This window comes from Naegleria gruberi (genome assembly GCF_000004985.1).
Source record: "Naegleria gruberi genomic scaffold NAEGRscaffold_49, whole genome shotgun sequence".
Taxonomy (NCBI): domain Eukaryota; phylum Heterolobosea; class Eutetramitea; order Acrasida; family Naegleriidae; genus Naegleria; species Naegleria gruberi.
Window position 1 is genome coordinate 258,320 of NW_003163278.1, and position 20,674 is coordinate 278,993.

The 20,674-nt window shown below is 33.3% G+C and overlaps 12 protein-coding genes across 12 annotated transcripts; 7 read left to right on the forward strand and 5 right to left on the reverse strand.

Annotated features, from left to right (window-relative positions):
• Window positions 1-538: 538 nt before the first annotated feature.
• NAEGRDRAFT_81051 (WD-40 repeat-containing protein) lies at window positions 539-1,983 on the forward strand (the record flags this gene model as incomplete). The annotated part of the gene is made up of 5 exons (XM_002673008.1): window positions 539-644; window positions 753-898; window positions 943-1,072; window positions 1,120-1,313; window positions 1,356-1,983. 5 exons carry the CDS (start codon window positions 539-541, stop codon window positions 1,848-1,850), a joined length of 1,071 nt encoding a protein of 356 aa, XP_002673054.1. The 3' UTR covers window positions 1,851-1,983.
• On the reverse strand, window positions 1,971-3,152 carry NAEGRDRAFT_71873 (uncharacterized protein; the record flags this gene model as incomplete). Its single annotated transcript, XM_002673088.1, has 1 exon — window positions 1,971-3,152. The coding sequence occupies one exon, from the start codon at window positions 3,150-3,152 to the stop codon at window positions 1,971-1,973; it is 1,182 nt and encodes a 393-aa protein (XP_002673134.1).
• Window positions 3,153-3,579: 427 nt separating this feature from the next.
• Window positions 3,580-4,471, reverse strand: NAEGRDRAFT_71874 (uncharacterized protein; the record flags this gene model as incomplete). Its single annotated transcript, XM_002673089.1, has 2 exons — window positions 3,580-3,969; window positions 4,019-4,471. The coding sequence occupies 2 exons, from the start codon at window positions 4,469-4,471 to the stop codon at window positions 3,580-3,582; spliced, it is 843 nt and encodes a 280-aa protein (XP_002673135.1).
• Window positions 4,472-4,873: 402 nt separating this feature from the next.
• NAEGRDRAFT_71875 (uncharacterized protein) lies at window positions 4,874-5,308 on the forward strand (the record flags this gene model as incomplete). Its single annotated transcript, XM_002673009.1, has 1 exon — window positions 4,874-5,308. One exon carries the CDS (start codon window positions 4,874-4,876, stop codon window positions 5,306-5,308), a length of 435 nt encoding a protein of 144 aa, XP_002673055.1.
• A 183-nt stretch (window positions 5,309-5,491) lies between these two features.
• Window positions 5,492-9,642, forward strand: NAEGRDRAFT_59084 (WD40 repeat-containing protein; the record flags this gene model as incomplete). The annotated part of the gene is made up of 1 exon (XM_002673010.1): window positions 5,492-9,642. The coding sequence occupies one exon, from the start codon at window positions 5,492-5,494 to the stop codon at window positions 9,623-9,625; it is 4,134 nt and encodes a 1,377-aa protein (XP_002673056.1). The 3' UTR covers window positions 9,626-9,642.
• Window positions 9,643-9,928: 286 nt separating this feature from the next.
• NAEGRDRAFT_51865 (uncharacterized protein) lies at window positions 9,929-11,038 on the forward strand (the record flags this gene model as incomplete). Its single annotated transcript, XM_002673011.1, has 1 exon — window positions 9,929-11,038. One exon carries the CDS (start codon window positions 9,929-9,931, stop codon window positions 11,036-11,038), a length of 1,110 nt encoding a protein of 369 aa, XP_002673057.1.
• A 116-nt stretch (window positions 11,039-11,154) lies between these two features.
• NAEGRDRAFT_71878 (uncharacterized protein) lies at window positions 11,155-11,833 on the reverse strand (the record flags this gene model as incomplete). Its single annotated transcript, XM_002673090.1, has 2 exons — window positions 11,155-11,420; window positions 11,482-11,833. The coding sequence occupies 2 exons, from the start codon at window positions 11,831-11,833 to the stop codon at window positions 11,155-11,157; spliced, it is 618 nt and encodes a 205-aa protein (XP_002673136.1).
• A 402-nt stretch (window positions 11,834-12,235) lies between these two features.
• NAEGRDRAFT_51866 (uncharacterized protein) lies at window positions 12,236-13,248 on the forward strand (the record flags this gene model as incomplete). Its single annotated transcript, XM_002673012.1, has 2 exons — window positions 12,236-13,167; window positions 13,236-13,248. 2 exons carry the CDS (start codon window positions 12,236-12,238, stop codon window positions 13,246-13,248), a joined length of 945 nt encoding a protein of 314 aa, XP_002673058.1.
• A 366-nt stretch (window positions 13,249-13,614) lies between these two features.
• Window positions 13,615-14,757, reverse strand: NAEGRDRAFT_51867 (uncharacterized protein; the record flags this gene model as incomplete). The annotated part of the gene is made up of 1 exon (XM_002673091.1): window positions 13,615-14,757. One exon carries the CDS (start codon window positions 14,755-14,757, stop codon window positions 13,615-13,617), a length of 1,143 nt encoding a protein of 380 aa, XP_002673137.1.
• A 219-nt stretch (window positions 14,758-14,976) lies between these two features.
• On the forward strand, window positions 14,977-15,999 carry NAEGRDRAFT_71880 (uncharacterized protein; the record flags this gene model as incomplete). The annotated part of the gene is made up of 3 exons (XM_002673013.1): window positions 14,977-15,193; window positions 15,347-15,499; window positions 15,539-15,999. 3 exons carry the CDS (start codon window positions 14,977-14,979, stop codon window positions 15,997-15,999), a joined length of 831 nt encoding a protein of 276 aa, XP_002673059.1.
• A 67-nt stretch (window positions 16,000-16,066) lies between these two features.
• NAEGRDRAFT_51868 (uncharacterized protein) lies at window positions 16,067-18,610 on the reverse strand (the record flags this gene model as incomplete). The annotated part of the gene is made up of 1 exon (XM_002673092.1): window positions 16,067-18,610. One exon carries the CDS (start codon window positions 18,608-18,610, stop codon window positions 16,067-16,069), a length of 2,544 nt encoding a protein of 847 aa, XP_002673138.1.
• A 489-nt stretch (window positions 18,611-19,099) lies between these two features.
• On the forward strand, window positions 19,100-20,575 carry NAEGRDRAFT_71882 (uncharacterized protein; the record flags this gene model as incomplete). Its single annotated transcript, XM_002673014.1, has 1 exon — window positions 19,100-20,575. The coding sequence occupies one exon, from the start codon at window positions 19,100-19,102 to the stop codon at window positions 20,573-20,575; it is 1,476 nt and encodes a 491-aa protein (XP_002673060.1).
• Window positions 20,576-20,674: the final 99 nt, after the last annotated feature.

Sequence of the window (20,674 nt, forward strand, 5' to 3'; positions counted from 1 at the left end):
TGTTCCACATCTTCAAATTTCAATCCTCTCTAGAAGAAACTAAACTATTCAATAATGATTGGTGTGTGAATGGCTCAAATAATACAACCAATACCAAGTATCTCATCTGTGATATCAGAAAAAGCCTTCAGTATCACCAACTCACTCCCAACTCTCTGTGAACGAATGTTTGAAAATCAAAAACTTCCTCTGTCAATTTTATTGTTGTTTGCCACTTTCCAAATCTTCCAACCTCAACAACACACAAAAAAAAGCCTTCAACCGCGCTCGCTGCGACACCCAACAAATCTCGTCAATCTTTTTTTTGCCGCCACTTTCCAGCAGCGTTTTCAACGTCGATATTCTCTCTTCTTTGAAAAAACAACTTTGCGTCGTCATTGTCGAGGACTTGATATAAACTCATCAAAGTCATCATACATTAGAATACACTAATAATATACACATCATCTCGTTTTTGTTATCTTCTTCTTCATTAACGAAAAATATAAAGGGTGAGTGATTTGAAAGATTGTGTTTTATTTAAAATATCAAAAAGAAAATGGCCGAAATTAATTTACAAGAAGCTATTTCAAATGCCAGATTAGAGGCACAACAATTGAAGGAAAAAATCAACGCACAGAGAAAAGTTATTAATGATGTGAACAGTAAGTGTTTTTATTGTGTGAGGTTTTTATAATTTACTCTTGACATTTGACAAACATCATCAACATGTTGGAAATTTATGATGATATTTTATTATTAAAACTAAATAGTGAAGGATTTGGATGTTGCTGAAATTTCACCTCTCAAATTAAAGGAACGAAGAGTGTTTAAAGGACACTCATCTAAAGTTGCTAGTTTAGCTTGGTCAAAGGACTCGAAGACAATTTTGACTGCCGGCCAAGATAGAATGTTAATTGTAAGTTTAGGAAGTGGTAATAATGATTTGATGACACTTTTTAGTTATGGGATGCTGTGACAACATATAAATTGAGTGCTATTCCTCTACAAGCTCGTGGTATTATGTGTTGCGATTATAGTACGAGTGGAAATTATGTTTGTGTTGGTGGTTTGGATAACATTTGTTCAGTTTGTAAGTAATTATTATCAATAATTATGATGTTAATAAGTTTCGAATAGTTTCCCTTTCTGCTGTTACTCAACAATTACAAAACTCATCCAATGAATACAAGCCATTCAGGCAACTAGTAGGACATACAGGCTATTTGAGCTCTTGCAAATTTATTAGTGATCGTCACATATTAACTAGTTCTGGAGATCAAAGTTGTATTTTCTGGGATGTTGAAATGACTCACGCGGTGTCACATTTCCAAGTAAGTATTATTCAATATTAGAAATGTTAACTATTTAATTAGGAACATACTGGTGATTGTATGGCTGTTTCTGTTTCTCCTATTGAACAAAATGTATTTGTTAGTGGAAGTTGTGATGGTAGTTCAAAGTTGTGGGATGTACGTATGAATAAGTGTGTTGCCACATTCACTGGTCATGAAGGTGATATCAATTCAGTTCAATTTTTCCCTAATGGAAATGCCTTTGCCACTGGTTCTGATGATTGTACTTGTAGATTGTTCGACCTTCGTGCTTCACGTGAGGTTATGACCTATTCAGATGATAATGTCAGAGAAGGTGTCACTAGTATTAGTTTCAGCAAATCTGGACGTGTTTTATTTGCTGCCTATGAAGATAAGAAAGTTATTGCTTGGGATTCATTGAAAGGAACCATTTTACAAACTTTGGATGGCCTTCCAAATGGTCACGATAATCGTGTCAGTTGTTTGGCAGTTTCTCCTGATGGACACGCTCTTGCCACAGGTTCATGGGACATGACCATGAAGATATTTGCTTAAATTATTTAAAGCCAACACATATCTTTCAGAAGTCAGTCATTTTCTCGATCATCATTTTCAATTCCCATCCTTATATTCTCCTCAGTTTTCCCCTTTTCAACTCCATTAATAAAAACCATCTTAATTTATTCTTAAAACTTTTCCAGCTCCAATTATTTGTTTTCCATTCATTAAGATGACTCTTCCTAGAATATCATTCTGTTCGAATGTGTGCAGATAACATGCCTTGTTTTCTTTTGTTATTAGTGGCTTTAGCCTTACTTCTGCAAAATCACCCTTTTTCAGTTTGTTTGGATAGGTTTCTAATTTCTGGTTCGTTTTTGGATTTACAGTTGCTAATATATCTTCTATTTTACAAAGGCATTGATTAGTGACACAATTATAAAGTTTGAAAGTGTATCCAACTTTGATTCCATTCTTTGGTTGATTCATAATCTTTATCAAAGCTGTGAAAGATTCCACAGCTTTTTTTTCTGACTCCAGGTAAGCTTGGTCATGTATTATAAAATGTGTTTCAACATCTCGTACAGAAGCTTGTTTGATATTGATTCCACAAAACTCTCCACAAACAACTAGATCACGATGCTCATATCCTATTTCAATAGATTTCACCAGATGTGAACTGTCATCTCTGAAATAAACTTGTTGGTCCGTTTTAATCTTACCAGTTATTATTTTCCCAGCTACTACTGTGCCAATTCCACCGATTCTGTAAATTTGAAATATAACCATCATTAGAGGTTTTTCAATCCATTCCTTTCTTGGTTCAACTTGAATTGCTTTTAATACAGATTCTAATGATTTACCCTTTGAAAATTCACCAGTAGTTGGTTTGAAAATGTTTTCATCCCTGTCATAACAAATAGGAATGAAAGGAACGTTTTTCCACAATAAAATAGTTTTCAATTTTGATCTAATTTCCTCCAATCTTGAATTCAATTCAATTACTGGTATTGTATCACATTTTGTTAAACAAACAACCAAATGGGTCAATCCAACAGCTGCAGCTATTTGTAAATGAGTTCTCATATTTCCAATAGAATTATTAATATCCTTTTCAAATACTCCTTTTGTGACATCCACAACCAATACACAAATATTTGATAACCAAATAGCCTTCACCATACAATCGATTTTCTTCTTCTGTGTTGTAGATACATCCAACAAGGTCATTACTTCATTATCCTCCCTATATTGTTTATGAGAGAGTGCAATTTTTATCATCCCTTCCCGATCAGGATAGTATACATGAGATGCACACATTCTATATGCACCCAATCGATCGGTCTGATAATTATTCATATTTCTTAAAATTGTTCTCTCATCTGGATTTATGATCTTTCCGACAAGTGTTGTTTTTCCAGACTTTTCAGCTCCAATGAATGAAATATTTTTTTGTTGCACCATTTTCTTTTTTTTGAATTTAATTTTTTATTTCAAAATTATTAAATTTTACATCTTCTGATCAGCGAGTTCAAACTTGAAAGTTGTAATTAACATATTTTTCTGTAATAGTGTGAAGTTGTAATCACCTCTCCCTTATAACTTTCTTATTTTACTCATCCAAGATCAATTCTCCATTAACATTAGAAGTACAGTAGTATCTGACAACAAACGATTTATAAATTTAACAACTTAATTTATGAGGAAGTTTAAGCTGCGGGGTGCAACATCACTAAGTAATTCCATTTCATGTAGGAGTTTCTTCAAATTGTATAGAACTAAATAATTAAGGTTTAAAATCTATATAAATATCTCCACTGAAAACCTGTTTACCAAATACATTTCTTTCAACAGTTTTAAATAACGTAGTAGTTTTACGTAACAGAATTGATTCAATATCTATATCCTTTAAAAGTGCTGCTTCTTTACATTTTTCATCCACAATAGCACCTTTATGAAGTAAACATTCTATTATCTCAATATAATAGCCATTGATTGCAGCATAGAGAGGAGAAACATCACCTTGGTTGACCTTAATTTCTTTTGCTTCCAATAATAATTTGACAATATCTAAATATCCTCTTTTGCATGCTGCATAAAGTGGCGTTGTAGAAATACGATAATCACTACTATCGTGTGGTAATTCACTATAGACATATTCATCTTTCATTGGTTCCTAAAAAAAGAATAAACTATTAAGGATATTTAATTGGGAAAGTACTTACATCATAATTGTAAATAGTTCTGTTGACTTCAATATGCCTACATTTTAATAGCAATTTAACCATTTCATAATCACCTGTTTTACAAGCATAATACAATGGAATGTCATGTTTATCAAAATGTTGAAATATAGTACACATTCTATAACAACCAAAATTTACATTAATCCCATCAACTGTTAATAATAACTTTACAATATCTCTAAATCCTCTGGTGTAGGCAGCAAATAGAGGTGAACAACTATCTGTATAACAGTGCACTCCATAGTTTACATCAATTCCTTCCACAGCTAACAATAATTCCACAATTTCAATATTTCCTTGTACACAAGCAGCAAATAATGGAGAATAATAAGCATCTCGACCATTAATATCAACATCATCACTACCACCACTTGATAATATTAATTTAACACTCTCGACATCACCCGTTGTACAGGCTTCAAACAGAGACATTTTTTTTGAAAATTGTTATTCTCACACGTTTGCAAAGGTGAAAACCGATGATGCAAAGTTCAAAAAAGTTCTCAACTTAATGCTTGGACCAATCACAACACATTCTCATAGCTCCATACAAATGTATAATTGAAATATTTCCCACCAAGTTTGTCAAAAAAGAGCAGGTCCCGAGATTGTCGTTTCAGTTTGCTTGTTGCTACATCAACATCATGATTCCAAAGTCTTCTGTTGAAAATGGCAATGTTCAAATTATGTTTTTATCAATTAATTATAGCTTGCAAATAATTACTGTAGTTGTTAATTAACTTGATAACAGTATCTTGGTTGTTGAACTGGAAAAACGAATTCTTTTGTTCCCATTCTCAAAGTCACATGTCACAAGAATTGCACTCAAAAAAAATGTTCAAACACCTCGCTGGCTCAATTGTGGTCTTGCTCCTTCTCTGCATAGTTGTATGCAACTCTCTACAACTTCCATTACCAACAGCAACTGAGAGTCTTGGTTTTCCTGCTCCAATTTCTCAACTCGATGCCAAGAATAGAGTTTTGAAAGCAATTAGTGAAAAGTATTCAAATCAATTAAAAACAATGATTGGTACATTGAATAAGATGATTGAAGATCAAAGTGCTTTGGGAGATGGTTTTATCGTGGCTAGTTTTAAAGGAAATGTTATGCACCAAGTTGACTGTCAAAAGTATGGAAGTGCTGTATACCAAGTATTGAAAGCACATTACAACAGACATGGCTATCAAACCATGTATAGTTGTAAAGTATCAGGTGATGTTGAAGGTTATTGCATGATAAACATTCGTATTAATTTTGTGGAACAATAAAGTTCCAAATCTTTTGACTCATCTCACACTTGCATTTAATATCAAGTTATCAACACTGCCATCAACTTTTACCTTACATTATTAACTGTTTCAAATAAAACCTTGTTTTTATTGTAATACTTGTTATTTGCTATTTGATCTCTATTTTGGAGAAAAATAGATTTTTTCATACTTATTTAAAAAATGGCAGACAATACACAGGAAGGAGATTTGGGTTTTGAAGTAGTGGATGCTAGTAGTGCTGCTGCTATTGATGATGATCCACAGCAACAACAAGAACCGGAGACTATCGAAGAGGGATCCTTGATGGTGGAAGACTCTTCATTGGTGGAAAGTGTTGGTGTATCAGAGGAATTAGTGAGTGGTGAGGCTATTGTGGTCGATTCCAACAATAATAATACACAAATATCTTCTTCATCATTATTATTAAATACAGAATCATCAAAATTAGATAATAGTAGCTTAAAATTACAAAAACCATCAATTCAACCAAGAGTAATTCCTGGACCTCCAATTTATGATCCGAACAAATTTCCCATCATGGATGGTGGTCATGGAGGTGTTTTAGTTACCGGAATGGCAGCAAGTGTTTCATCTTCTTTGAGTTCTGGTAATGTGATTTCTTCAATTTTAGGTGCATCAAAAGAATTTTCATCAGTGTTACCATTCCAATTTCCTTTCGATTCGTCTTCAAATGAAAAATTCACTCTCAGCAATGTTTATCAAGATAATGCTGAAAAGTTCAAGAAATTCAAATATAGATCAGTTTGGGGTGCTAATAATTTATTGGCCTATTGTTGTCAAACTCATGTAATGATCTTTGATCCAGTTTCTATGCAACAAGTAACTTCATTGTTTGGACATAGACACGTAACAACTTGTGTTGAATGGTGTGAAATGTCAAAATCAAGAGGAATTGAAAGAGGTAATACTAATATTGTTGCTAGTGGTGATGAAGGAGGATGTATTATTGTGTGGGATTATAAAAAAGGAAGAAAACTTTGCAGTTTTGCTGAGGACTATGGTAATACCAAGAAGAGTATTGTACAAATCAAGTGGTTGAATGGTGATAATGTTTACTTACTTTCTTTAGCTGCCAATAATGTCTTGTCCTTGTGGAATGTTCAAAGTAATACTAGAATTTGGGATCTTGAATTCCCTGACACAATTACAGGATTTTCTTTGGATCCATTTACTTTAAAGTCATGTTGCTTACCAAGTGAAAGTGGATGGTCCTATTTTATCAATGATATTAATATTAAGAAGAAACCAATCGATATTCAAAGAAGACTTCATGGAAGTATTGACAAAAAGACAGGAGCCACTCAAACCTCATTGAAAGATTTTATTTGTTCTCCACACACTCGTGATCAATTTTATGTTGTGACCAAGAAGGAGGTTACAACATTTGATTTAGCCATCAAACAAACAATTCATGGAAAGCAACTCAAGGGAGGAAGAGCAGACTTCCAAACATTATATCCTATTGAATCTGAACCATCTGTTTTTTACTCTCTTCATGATGATGGAACTGTTTGTGTTTGGGAATATAATGGTGAAAAGTTTGAACCAAATGTTTGTGATGTTGTTAGAGGATCTAAACATGGTGCAGATAGACCTGGATTACTTTACGGACTTTCAATTTCTCCAATCGATCACTCAAAAGTAGCTGCTGTGAGTGCAGATGGTAAGATTTGGATTTGGAGAGTCAACCTTTCACACAAAATCAAGACACCACCACAAGAAGCTAAGCCAGTTGAAGAACAAGTACCAAGCTCAAAAATCAAAGTTAACACCAAGTGGATGCTTGAAGGATTGGCTGAATATACAGGATCTGTAATTAGTAGTATCAAAGTTTCTCCATTTGATGATAAAGTAGCAGTCGGAACAATTAGTGGGTTACTATTGGTATACGATTTACTTACTGGTAACGTGGTAGTTAAACATGATGTATTTAATAATTCTCCTGTATTGGGTATTAGATGGTTTGGAGCAAGTTCTGTTCTCTGCTTCTCATCTTCAGTCTATGAAAAGAAGAAGGATAGAAAAAGTAATGAATTGAGAATTGTCAATCTCGTTTCTGGTAAACATACCACAATTAATGTTAATCGTGAGGATCAACATAAGAAGGAAGAATCCAAAGCTGGAGGAATTAAGGGTATCAGAATTAGTAACAGTTACAAATATCTTGTAATCATTTTACAGGACAGACCAATAGAAGTATGGAGATTGGACACTCTCAAGCTCATTAGAATGATTCCATTCTCAAATGTGACATCTCTTGAATGGGTTCCACTTTCTAAACATCACCCAGAACGTGAATTATTGTACTTTACAACTACTGATGGATCTTTGCATTTCTATAAGGTCGAAAATTATAAGGTCGAACCAGATGTTAAAAAACCAAAGGTATTTGTAAATACCATTACTGCCCTAGCTTGGAAGAATGATAGACTTGTTTCTGGTGATGTTACAGGTACCATTACTGTTTGGGATTTGCAACACAAAAAAACCAAAACAATTCAAACACACAGAGGTTTAGTTAAGAAGATCAGTGTAAGCAAGGAACATAATCACATTTTGGTATTGTTCAATGAGGGAGACTTTGGTATTTGGGACTTGGATCAATATGCCAAGGTTGCCAATTCTCCTCCACATATCAAGGCCGTTGCCTCAGACTGGTCTAGAGGAAATTATCCTGTTGTTGCCACAAATAGTGGTTCCATCCTTGTATTTGATATTCAACTTAGTACTTGTAACACTAATGTATTGTTCCATACTCGTCTGGATCACCTTAAGAATCCTTGCTCACTTAAATCAGATGAAGCTCAATATTTTAGAGCTCTCATCGAAAATAACAAGCTTCCATTTGATGATATGGTTGATGAAAACACAATAATAGATGAACCAAATACATACAGAAATTGTTGTGGAGATGTCATTGATAATAAGAAAGTCAAGGAGCTTTATGAAAAGGCTCTCGACCACAGATATTTACTTCCTCAAAACATGGTGGTTAAATTGAAGAATCCAAGTACAAATACTGCTGAAAGATGCTTGATTGCTGCTGAATACTTTGGTGATAAGATTGCCTATCAATTCTGGAAACTTGCTATTGAATTTTTGGGCAAATTCAGCAAGCAAAATATCAATCCTGCTGATATTCAAAAAGAGGCTCCACCTGCAGAAGAGGACCACTTCTTCACAGAACAAACAGAACTCGAAAGATTTGATTCAAACGTATGCTATAGATCATCTCTTCCTTCCACTTTTGATTTATTAAGAGATAATGACTCTGTTAGAAATGAAGAAATGAAGATTTTACAACAACATGATCAAACTTTACAACACAAGATTAAATCTGGAGCTCCAACAGAACAAATTCAAGATTTATTCTCGCTAGTTGCCAGAAGTGAAAGTGAATTATTGCAAAAGGATCAAGCAGTTAAAACCTTACTTCAAACACCACTCGACAGCAAAAACTTGTATGCCAACTTTTTACATGCTACTGTATTAGCAGCATCTAACTCACCATCTCACTTTAAGGAAACTGTACAATTCGTTGCTAGTTCTTTAATATCTTTAAAGAAGGACAATGATATTGAATTTGGTGTACAATTACTTTGCTCGATAGGTGAGGGATTGAAGGCATGTAGAATTTTACAAGATTTTGATATGTGGGAAAAGGCAGCAAGAATTGCAAAGAGTATTCTCCCAGAACATGAGTCCATAATTGTACTCACCAAGTGGGCAGATTATTTACAGAGCAATAACCAATTGTTGAAATCTATTGGTGTATGGATGAGTTTGGGACTATTCAAGGAAGTATTGGATCTTCTCCATAAATCAGAACTCGATGATATTGCCTCACTCTTCACAAAGGCCTATGACGAGTATTTACCTCATCTTCCACTCAATGAACTCCACAGATATTTTGTTTTGAGAGTTTCTTCACCATCCAAACTAAGTGAACCATTGTACAGCAGTAGTAAGAGTCATGATGATTTTGAAATGACATGTAGAAAGCTCAAATACTTTGTCTACCAGCAATATGCAGTTTTCCTTGATAAGATTGGATGTAATGAATTGGCGGATAATTACAAAGTTTTAATTGATGGAAAAGATATTGGACTAACTCTTCCACCTAATAATTTATCATCTCAATTACCACCAGAAGAAAGTAACAACTCTTTGGATTTGAACCGTCAAGAAAGTTGGGTAGTTGTTGATTCTGATAACAATCAACCACCACCAGAAGCCTCTCAAATCTCAACTGATATACCATCTGAAGACATACCAACCTCTGCAGAAGAATAAATATTAAATTTTATTATTATCACTAATTGAGTAACGTAGCTACGAGGTGTCTATAAGCTTACTCAACTTTAACAGTATTCCTTTCTGAAGAAAAATCTTCTCTAAAATTACTTTGTGCCAAACCAAGTTTTGTAACGGCAATAACAAAACAATCAGTTGTAATAAATGCTATGGTCAGTCGTGCTGGTAACCACTTTTTTTGTTTTCCACACTAAAGTCACCAATAAAATATCACCTATCACATAGAGAACCAATACCAATTTTTAAAAAAAAACTACAACAAACACAACAAACACGATCACGATGGGCATCAAGAAAAAATCCACTACCAAGAAGAAATCCAATCAAACCAATAAGAGAAAGCGTGATGAAATTTCCAAGAGAGAGGCCAATCCAGCTGATGAAAACAAGATCCATGACATTCCAACTGTAAGATACATCTTTGGGAACAGAATTTGCAACAATGTAGCATTTGTGGAAGATGTTTATTGCAATTTTAAGCCATATGATGTTGCTTTGATCAGGGCTCTCTTCAAAGCTCAAGAACAAAAACACCAAACGCAAGATTTTAATGAAAGTTTGATCAATAATGTAGGGAAGGATGATGATCATGATTGTGATATTGCTTTGTTTGAGTATTATGACACCACAGACAACAAAACTAAACTTTATCAAAATAGAAGAAAGGCAGTTAGTATTACACTTTCTCAAAAACAAAGCAATGTTTATTTTTTTTCTAAATGTGCTAATTACAGTGCTTTTACAACAAAGCCAATCAAAGCTTGCTTTGAATTTGATGATTACAGAGTTTACAAATGTAAGGAAAGCAATTCCAAGCAGGCTGGTAAATTCTCCTACCGAACTATTTCATCTACCTTGCTTAAACCAACATGTGAATCAACTTGTGGTTGGATTTTAATGAATCCAATCAATAGATTTGAAATTATTGATGTTATATTTGATATTGAAATGTATAATGAATTGAAAGATATTCCAAATATTGATTTACAACAGAGAAAGATTGATGATGGAGAGAATACTGATAAACCAATCACCCTAACTGAAATTCCTATTATCAATGACAATCGATACGATAAAGACGATCACATTACCGCATGTATTGGTGATTTAACCAATGATCAATCTGTATTTGAATCACAAGTCAACCATAACAATCAGGTTATAATGTCTATCCCTGATTCGCCTCCACAAACTACTCAACCATCTGCAAATCCTAGTCCTGCTCAGCCTTGTGAAGAACACAATAATGAGCAGTACAATTTGCTTCCTGCTTTGAGTTCCAAAAAGCCACTACTTGATGAAGTCTTACTTGATATGAAATGGTGTAGCTATGAAGAAGAGTTCCGACAAGAAGCCACTAGTTTTAATAATTACTATGATGATAGATTATGAATCATCTACTAAACCAATTTATTGTCCACCATTATGAAATTGAGAGTTAAGCATCTAGAGGTTGAATAAGGGGGAAGCACCAAATCAAGCACAATTTACCAACTAGTTCTATAAATTTATTCAACCTTAACAGTCTTGTCTTCACTTTGGAAGAAAAATCTTCTCCAAAATTGCTTTGTGCCAAACCAAGTTTCAATAAAACCAGCAGTATTATTTTCATTGCTCAAGAACCATTCAAACCAAACATGACACAAAACAACTCTCAAGAAGAGATAGAGAACCAAGCCCAATGGACACAACATTAAAGTCAAAAACACAAGAGCTGCAGTGATAATATGTGGAATTCCTCTGGCGAGGGAATCATAATAAATCAATGTGCAAACTATTACAATTATTGAAATTCCAATATAATTAATCTCAATAAGAAAAAGCAAATTACTTACCAATTGGATCAGTGACCAAGTAATGCACCCAACCTCCCAAAACCATCACCTTGTTTGTAAATGCCTCAGCAACAGAATCAAATGAAAAGAAATCAATTGGCTTTGGTGAAGTCATCATTGCAGTAATAATTATAGCAGAATAAACCAACGACAAGACAGCCATTACAACCTTTGATCGGAGCAAGAAATTAGTCAATCGTGTATTTGGAAGCAAAATCATTGGCAAAACAATAAGTAATGGAAATCGATTAGCAAACTTGAAAATCATACTCAAATTTTCATTACTACTCAAGTAGAGTGATGATTGCTCAAGGAGAGCTTTATGATCAACATATTGCAATATTTGTTCCATCTTTGTGGCTTTATCGGATTTTTTTTAAATTGCTAAAATTTCTTTGCTTAACTTGGCGGGAATTTAATTCTTTCTGCTCAACAACAATAATTGAATGAGATAAATTGATAGGGTGGACAAAAGTTCCATGGACATGAAATGGTTTATGTTCGGGTACGACAATGTGCACAGATAATGGCCGTTAAAATATGCGAAAAATTAAAATGTTCACCAAATTCAATATTATTGTAAAAATATTAATAATTTAATACTATTTCATACAATATAACACAATTATTAAATTCCCACATCACCAAATTAATTCATTTCCAACCAATATCATCAATAATTATTTCAAAAAACATAAAAAAAATGCAACCCATTCGCAAATCAAAAGTAGGCTCAGCCTATTCTATTGGAGACATGTCTAATTGGAAAGTTGTAACTGCTAATTCGCCTTCAATTATCAAGGAATCACCCCCAATGGAAGTTGATAAATCAATACTAGTACCTACAACAACAACAATATCGGAACAACATGATCAAAAACAACAACAGGATATTGTCTATGACTCGAGTGATAGCTCGGATGAAGGAGTGATGGATAGTGCCGATAGTAGTACAGAGGAAAGATTTCCAAGGCCTACACGATCTCAAACAAAATCAAGAAAAAGAACAACCATGGATAAGAATACAAAACAAAATGTAAATTATAAACCACCTGCAACTGTAGTGGATGATCCAACTGCAGAGGTTAGAAAAAACAAATTGGCCTTAATGAGATTTTCTGATATTTTCCAAAGAGAAGAGGAAGACACAAAGGATGATAAAGCCATTACAGTAGATAATGGAGATATTATTTTGGGATCTGAGGATAGTAGTGATGATGAACGTTTTACAGCTGCTCTTCAGGCTGGAATTAATCGTTCCAATCCCAATAAGAAGCAAAAACTTACAGTTGAAAAAAGTCAACAACCTTCATCATCTTCTGAAGTGAGCACTCCTAAAAATTCAGCTTCCTCTTCAACTAATTCAAGCACTTTGAAAAAGAAGGCAGCAAAACAGGACTGTGTACTGGTACCTAATTCTGCTCTCTTCAGATTTGTTTGTTCTTGCTCAACTGTAAAGGAGATTAGATACGAATTACAAGAGGATTTTGAGGATGAAAAACATGTATCCTCCAGAAAAAAGCACAATATGAAATCATCATCAAGGAAAGGAAGATTGAGCACAGAGGAGGTTAATTTTATAAGGAAATATTACAACATGTCAAAGGATATTCGTATTGCAAAATATCATATCCCTTTAAACAAGTTCAAAAATGTGGAATCATTGGATGATGGAATTATTAGAACGTGGGAGGATTCTAACGAAGATGAAGTCAATTTATCAAATATCAAACACTTTGTCTCTATAATTTTAGGAAGGAGTTTTGATCTCATTTCTTCACAATGGAAAAAATTTGAAAAGAAGGATGATATTTGGCACAGAAATTTTGTGATCTATCTTGAACAAATGAGATATCACTTTGAAGAAGCTCCACAAACTCCAACCCGCCATGCTGATCATGACGAAGAAATTATTGAGATTTTCCAAAGTATTCTTTTACAAATGAAGAAATATATTGATCAAGTGAACGCTAAGAGAAGTGGAAAAGACTTTGATAAGGATGAAATGAAAAAGATGGAAGACTTGCTGAGTGAGCATTATTACAGATTGGACGAGTACCTCCAATTTTACAATGAAGAGCTTCACGATGCATTATGGCGATGCTCTTTAAATTTAATGAAATAGAAGAGAATTTATTCTTGTTGCTTTTTCTTCTTCTTTCTATAATGTTTAACAAATGATTTCTTATCCAGCACCTTAATTTCATTCCCCTCATGTTTAAACAGGTCATTATCGAGCATATATGATGGTTTTTCTTGCTTAAATTGAGCAAGATATGTAGAAAGGTAATTGGCACGTGACTCATAAACAGGATAATCATCAGATTCCACCAAGTGTCTTCTCTTTGAGATGACAGTAACTCTTGCTCCATCATAATCCGTACTAAATGATTTCAAAGAATAAAATTGACAAATGGCATGTGTAAGAAAACGTCTATGACCATCAGTTAATACCAAAACCATAAAATTACCCTTCAATCTATCTACTAATTCCGATTGTTGCTCAGCTGTATTTTCTTCCTTATTTTCATTTTCTTCATCTATAACTTTTCTTTGATTAATGAATGGAATGAGAATATCTTCCATTAAGGTCACAAAATCTACATCATACTGTCTATTGAGGGCTTCCTTTGCTTGTTGTTCAACCAATTTATGATATCTTTGATGAGCAGTGAGCGACTTGAGGGAAGGTGCCTTCTTTTCTTTCATTTGATAACCTTGTTCTTCAAATTCTCTCAAAGCTGGTTCAATTACATTTCTAAATTCACTAGTTGTCCAAATTTCTTCGTGAGGAATAACAAATAAACTCTTGTAATCCTCCTCAGTGGCATCACCATGAAATATATTTGCATCTTTCAAATCTTTTAAATGTTTTTTAACAACTTGATCTTGTTGTACTTGAAGATTCTTTTTTCTCAACTTTTTCTTCTTATCAACTGTACTGGAAAATGTCATCAAATTTGAAGAAGGTGGGAATGAATGGGCTTGTTCAATATTTTCAATTTCAATATGATGAGATGCAACCTCTGATGAAGTAACAACATTTGATGGTTGTTGTGCTGATGAATTACCTCTATTCATCCTTCTTCCACCTCTCAATACAGTTGAGTTACGATCAATAGTAGCATCACCACTCAAATAACTTTCGGAATCAAAGAAAATATCATCCTCCGATGTACCACTCAAGCCTGAACTAGAATAGTCAACATTTTGGCTTGGAAGTGTAGTACCCAAGCTATTGTGTTGAATAATAATACGTTTTGGTCTTTGACTCATTTTTTTTACTTCTTTTTTTAGCTTCAAATTGTAAAAGAAAATTAATCTTGAAATTGAAGTGGTGGAATACAAGACAATGTCAATGAGAAACAAGTCAAAATGAGGGTTTACACTTGTGGTGCAACACTTCATGTGACAGGTTCTGGTTCATTTTACAAAAAAATGTCTACAAGTCATTCAGTAGATCACTTTTCAATGTTGCCCTATGAAATTTTACAAATGATTTTGGCATTTGCTGTTGATCGGAAATTGTCGGATTGCAGTGCCATACAGTCACATGTGGAGTTTGTGGCAAATTTTCAATCCTTGAGTAAGAAGATTAATGATTTGAAGGAGATGGCGGAATGTTTCAATGAATTTTGGTGGAATTTATTTAAGAGTTTTAGTTTTGCAACTGAAAATTATTCAAACGGGAAGGAATTGGAGCAATTGAAAAGTAAATTGATAAAAAATCGAGAGCTCAGAAGGAAGATTTTACTTTTCCGATATGTTAAATACAAAACTCTATCGAATAATAATTCTCAACAACAAATGTTAATATTACTGGTAAGGGATTTTATATAGTTCAACATTTTCTTAAATGATAAAGTTCTTGGAAGTGAAAGAGTAGGAAAATCATCCATTACAATATTCTTTGTAACAAATTTTGTAATTGATGATCATGAGTCATCGTTTGAGGATACCTATGTTAAACAATTGAAAATAGACAGACTATCGGTCAAACTTGCAATTTTAGACACAAGTAAGTTGTTGAATATGTGAAATTTACACAATGAAATAGTTGAATCGGATTATCATTATTTGAGAGAAACACATATTCTATATGCAGATGGTTTTGTCTTGATTTGCTCTGTGGATAACATAAAATCACTTGTGGGAATTCGAGAACAAGTTGCAAAAATTGTAAGAGTGAAAGATCTCGAAGTCAATAGCACTCCAATTGTGTTTGTAATTAACAAGATTGATTTATTACAAAATGACAATAGGAAACAAACAATCGATGAATTCAAAAAGGAAATTAATAATATAATCAAAGAGTATGACTTGGTGAATACAAGTACAATGCTGAGCAGTGTTAAAAGTGAACCAGAGAAAATTACTTTAATATTTGAGGAATTGGTAAAAAGACAAATTCTGCAAGGTGACAATATAGAAATTCTTAAAAATGTTGTAGAGAAAGATTGGTCATACATTCAGGAATGCAACAATACATTGAATAAGAAGAAGTGCTCATTAATGTAATTGACTTGTGAATTTGTCATTTGGAAATTTAAGGATGATGTGAACAGGAAAATTATTTAAAGTTAATTTAATCATCATTGCCAGCATACTTATTGTACACAGAACCCAGGAAGCTCTTTGGAATTTCCATTTTGTCCAGCCTTACAGGTTGTGGTTTGTTGTGAGGTCTGGAAAATGAAGAGCAACAAGCCCAAATAATATAACTAACTTGCACACTAAGCCATCTAGCATGTCCTCTGGAATCAACACATTCTGCCATTAATTCTTTTCTATTTCTATCAGAGCTGAACATTTTCATGAGAGAAGCTGAATCATTATTATTGGTGGATTTTAGATTTGAAGGAGGAAGATCAATACCTGGAATCTTTAAAGAATAGACATTGACTTCTGGGAGGTTAGGTAAGTGCTTATTAATTTGAGTTACAGCAAATCTGATAATGAAGAGAAGACCCAGTCTCGGGTATGTTGGGAATTCCACGTCTGGAATACCTTCCAACTTTTCTAATTCTTGTAAAATCTTTGGGATGTTAAATACTACATTATGTTGACTGCTAATTGTAACATTTTCAACATCTTTCTTTTTGAAAGAAATAATGCATTGTTTCAAAGAATGAATAAGCTCCTTGAAGGTTAATGGTGGGATAAATCCAACATCCATTGACATTCTCTCGTTTCTATTTGGCAGCTCAATAAGAGTCTTTTCAATAAGCATTAACAATGAAGGAATTGATATATCTAACGGAATGACCATGTCTAGTTCATCAACATGACTTGAAATATACTCAAAGATCTTTAAAATAATGTTAGTCAGTGTCATACTACTAAAGTTAGGACACTCAATGTTTGGTTCATCCAATGTTTCAAACATCTCTGCAATAATTTCAAAAGCAGATGCAAAATTAGTTTCACCAAATCCTAAATCAATCTTCTTTTCGGTGAAATTCTTCATAAAGAAGCATCTTGATGCAATTCTACACACTGAGGATGGTTTCTCAAATGCTTTCACACCAGGAAGCCACACTTTTGGATCTTGAACTCTATCAATCTTCTTGATTAAATGTTCAAATACCATAAACTTGGAAAGTTTGAATAAATTCTTCTTTAAAATCTTTGAGATTGCAATCTCAGTTTCCTTTTCCTTTTTTTGTGTCTTGATATTTGATTTTAAGAAGATACCATGTCGACCTTCTTCTGTATTGAATTGACCATAATAAATGGTTGAAAACATTGTATAGGGGAATCTTCTTGCTCTCTTGTATGAACTCTCTTTCTTTTTTGAATTGTATGCGAAAGTGTAGATTGCTTGATCTGTTAAACATAATAATCTTTCTTGGAATTGACCTCTGTGATTAATCTTATTTACTGTCCATCCATACTTGAATTCCTCAGCCTTCTTTGCTTGTATTCCTTCACTTTTTTCGTAATCTGCCCAATACTGATTGATACTCTCAATGCAGTTTTGTTTTTCTTCTTCTTTTAATTGGTAAAAGCTCTCAGAGTTTGAAATGATTTCTAATAAAGGATCCACGGTTTTAAAATTCAATGCAGCATAGTTTGTGAGATCCTTCATCAATTCAATAAGATCGTCTTGTTCCTGATTTGTTATCTGTTCTAATTTTACAAATTTCTTTCTCATCATTTCAAATTTACAAGCAATTCCAATAGCTTTTGAAATTTCTTTTGGAGAAACATGACCAATGTGATATCTATAAACACCATAAATATACAAGGTCTTTTTACAAATATAACAAAAACCAGAATCTGGAGGTTTTGGTTTTCTATCATCTTCACTGTTTCTAAACACTATTGTATCAACGGCATCTGCAATTTCATTTGCTTCCAAGCCATGTTCATGAGTTACAAGTCTGAAAGCACTGATTAGTGAAAGAATGGAATAACTACATTCCAGACTGCAAAAGTTACTTAGACAAAGGTCAACATTTCCTGCCTTTTCAAATGATTCCCAATCCACTTCAATCTTGAGGTCATAACTTGGAAGCAACATTTCACCCTTAATAGAATTTTGAGAAATTGAAATTGATCTTGTGATAAACTCTTGATAGTATTCTCTATTAACTCCTAGAAGAGAACCCAACTTTAACATGAAAGAATTACTGCCAACATCTCCCATAAGGGAAGGTCCTTCATCAAATACAACAGCAATTTGTAAATTTCCATCAATAAGAGTTAATGTTGTAGAGTTAATATCAGATATTACCGAGTACTCTTCATCACATCGTTGATAATCTAATCCATCAGCAACAAATAATGTCTCGTTCACCAGCTCTTCTTTCAAGAATGGTTTTGCTGCTACCGTTATCTTTTTAACCTTTTGAGCAAAGGATGTTCTTATATTCTCGTAATCTTCTCTCTGTAATAAAAACTCTATAACATCTAACAAGTGTCCGAGAATGAAAAAGCCATCCCAAACTTGAAGATGTTCCAGAGAATTTTCAAAGTTATTACTAAATTGTTTAATACTTGAAAAATTAACCTCTACATCTATCAGTTCTCCAATAAGGGACATAAGCTTGTCTTTAACAGCTGGTATAATCTCTCCCTTAATTTTATCCTCCATAATTTGAGCCTGAAGGTTAACTTTTACACTCATCTCCAATTCTTTTTAATTTTTTTGATGATGAAGAGAATGGCCAATGATCACTCAAACTTGTTTTACTGTTCTTAAAAAGTCGACATGGTATTTGCTGCTCTCTCAAGAAATAGTAATCAACATGCCAAAACTCTAAAACTCTGCTATCATTTTTTCAATTCAAAGACCATTATTATTAAATAATAGTGCTTTATCAATAAGCTTTAGAATGGTTTTAAAGCATGTTAGTGAATTTGTCTTGCCTTAAAAAATAATATAAAATAATTCAAACCAGAATAAATTCTTCTGCTCTTAAAAAATATCATCGGAAGAGTGGTACCATTAATGATATATAACAACTGATGAAGCAAATTGTGCCGCCTCAGGCGGAAAGTTAATATGTCGATAAACACTCTCATGACCTTTATTCTGATCTGTTTCTTTGATAATAAGATTATCAAATAGAGTTTCAATATTGATTTGAATTTTGATTTTTACATCCATCAAAAAATGAGAAGAAGCTTGTTATTGAGGAGAAAGAATGTTTGCTCTTCCGAATTTAATTTAATGAAGAGTGCTATTACTTGCACTGCTACTTCTTCTAAAATGTCTTTCGGAACAAGCCAATACAATTTTGCAACAAGGAGAGTTATTGCTAATGGTGATAATACAGAGGATGAGTTGTCGAGAGAATTATCACCTCTCTATCCAAAAATTAAAACAACAAGATTATTTACACTTTTATATAGTGGACAAATGTTTTCGGATTTGGCACTATCAGATGCAACCTTGCAACGAGTTAAAACAATTTTGAATGATTCTCTCTTCCTAGGAGTGGATAAACCAAGTCATAGATTTATTGATGAGGAAATTAAAACCAGAAGACAAAAAGTTCCAATAGTAACAATTATGGACTTGTTATCGTATGATGAAAAGGAAATTGCAGCTTTGGATAATCAAATGCAAATATATCAACAAACAACTAAAGAGCTTGCACCTCAGGACAAATGGAATTATTGTGACGTTCTCATTAAGAAAATTAATCACTCACTGGAAAGCAATGAAATAAGACGTGTGGATCCACTTATGAAATTATTGACAAACATTTTGAAATCATTAGGAGTTGAATCACCAGAAGAACACCCAACAATTTGCTATTTAATGAACAAAAGACTGCTTCACGATGCAGATAGAGAATTTTATAAGGCAAACGAAGAACTGTTGCAAACAATGAGGAGTATGCCAAAAGATGTTTTTGATAATGACAAAGATGTAAATAGAAAGAAGGTAGTCGACTCTGCAAAGGCAGAACAATTAGCAAAATTATTAATTGGAGATTTCAAATTTAAGAGGGCAATTTACATGATGCAATTATCTGCAGAGGTTTACGATATTATATTGGAGAAGCACAGAGAGCACTTTACTCAAAAAGAAATTGAAATTATCAAATCAGATCGCGAAAGAAGATACTACTGTCTCATTCAGCTACATGCTTTTGTATCTTCTTTGGCAAGTGAATATGCTCATGTCTGTAGAAAAGACTCTAGGGAATATTATGTAGATAATGGAAATGCTTTATATTTGCTAATGACTAGAGATTATTCAATTGATGCCAGGAAAGAAGGAAAGCTCAAGTCAGCTTTCAGAAAAGAAGCCAGTATTAATGCATTTGCTGTAACCAAGTATATTCGTCATTTGAAAAAGAAGTCACCAGAAATTGAGAAACGTTATCCAATGGTTAAAATTGTTGGACTCAATGCTACCAGATCTCTATTACCACACAGATTTAGAAATCTTGCACTCGTACTTGTAGCATTGGGATTGATCTATTTATGCTATCTGATAGTTCTCTACATTTTGGATATTAGAAAAGCAGATAGAGAAATTGCAGAAGCAAAAGCTCAACGAAGACGAGAAATGATTGAAATTCTGAAACCTCAGACTGAAACTGAAAAACAACTTTCAAATGATGACGATGAGTTTTAAATAAATTTCAATTTCAAATTGTTTTTTATCACTAAACATGTTGCAACATCAATTTCCAACATGAAATAAATATTTGAAGTTGATTAATATAATAAATTC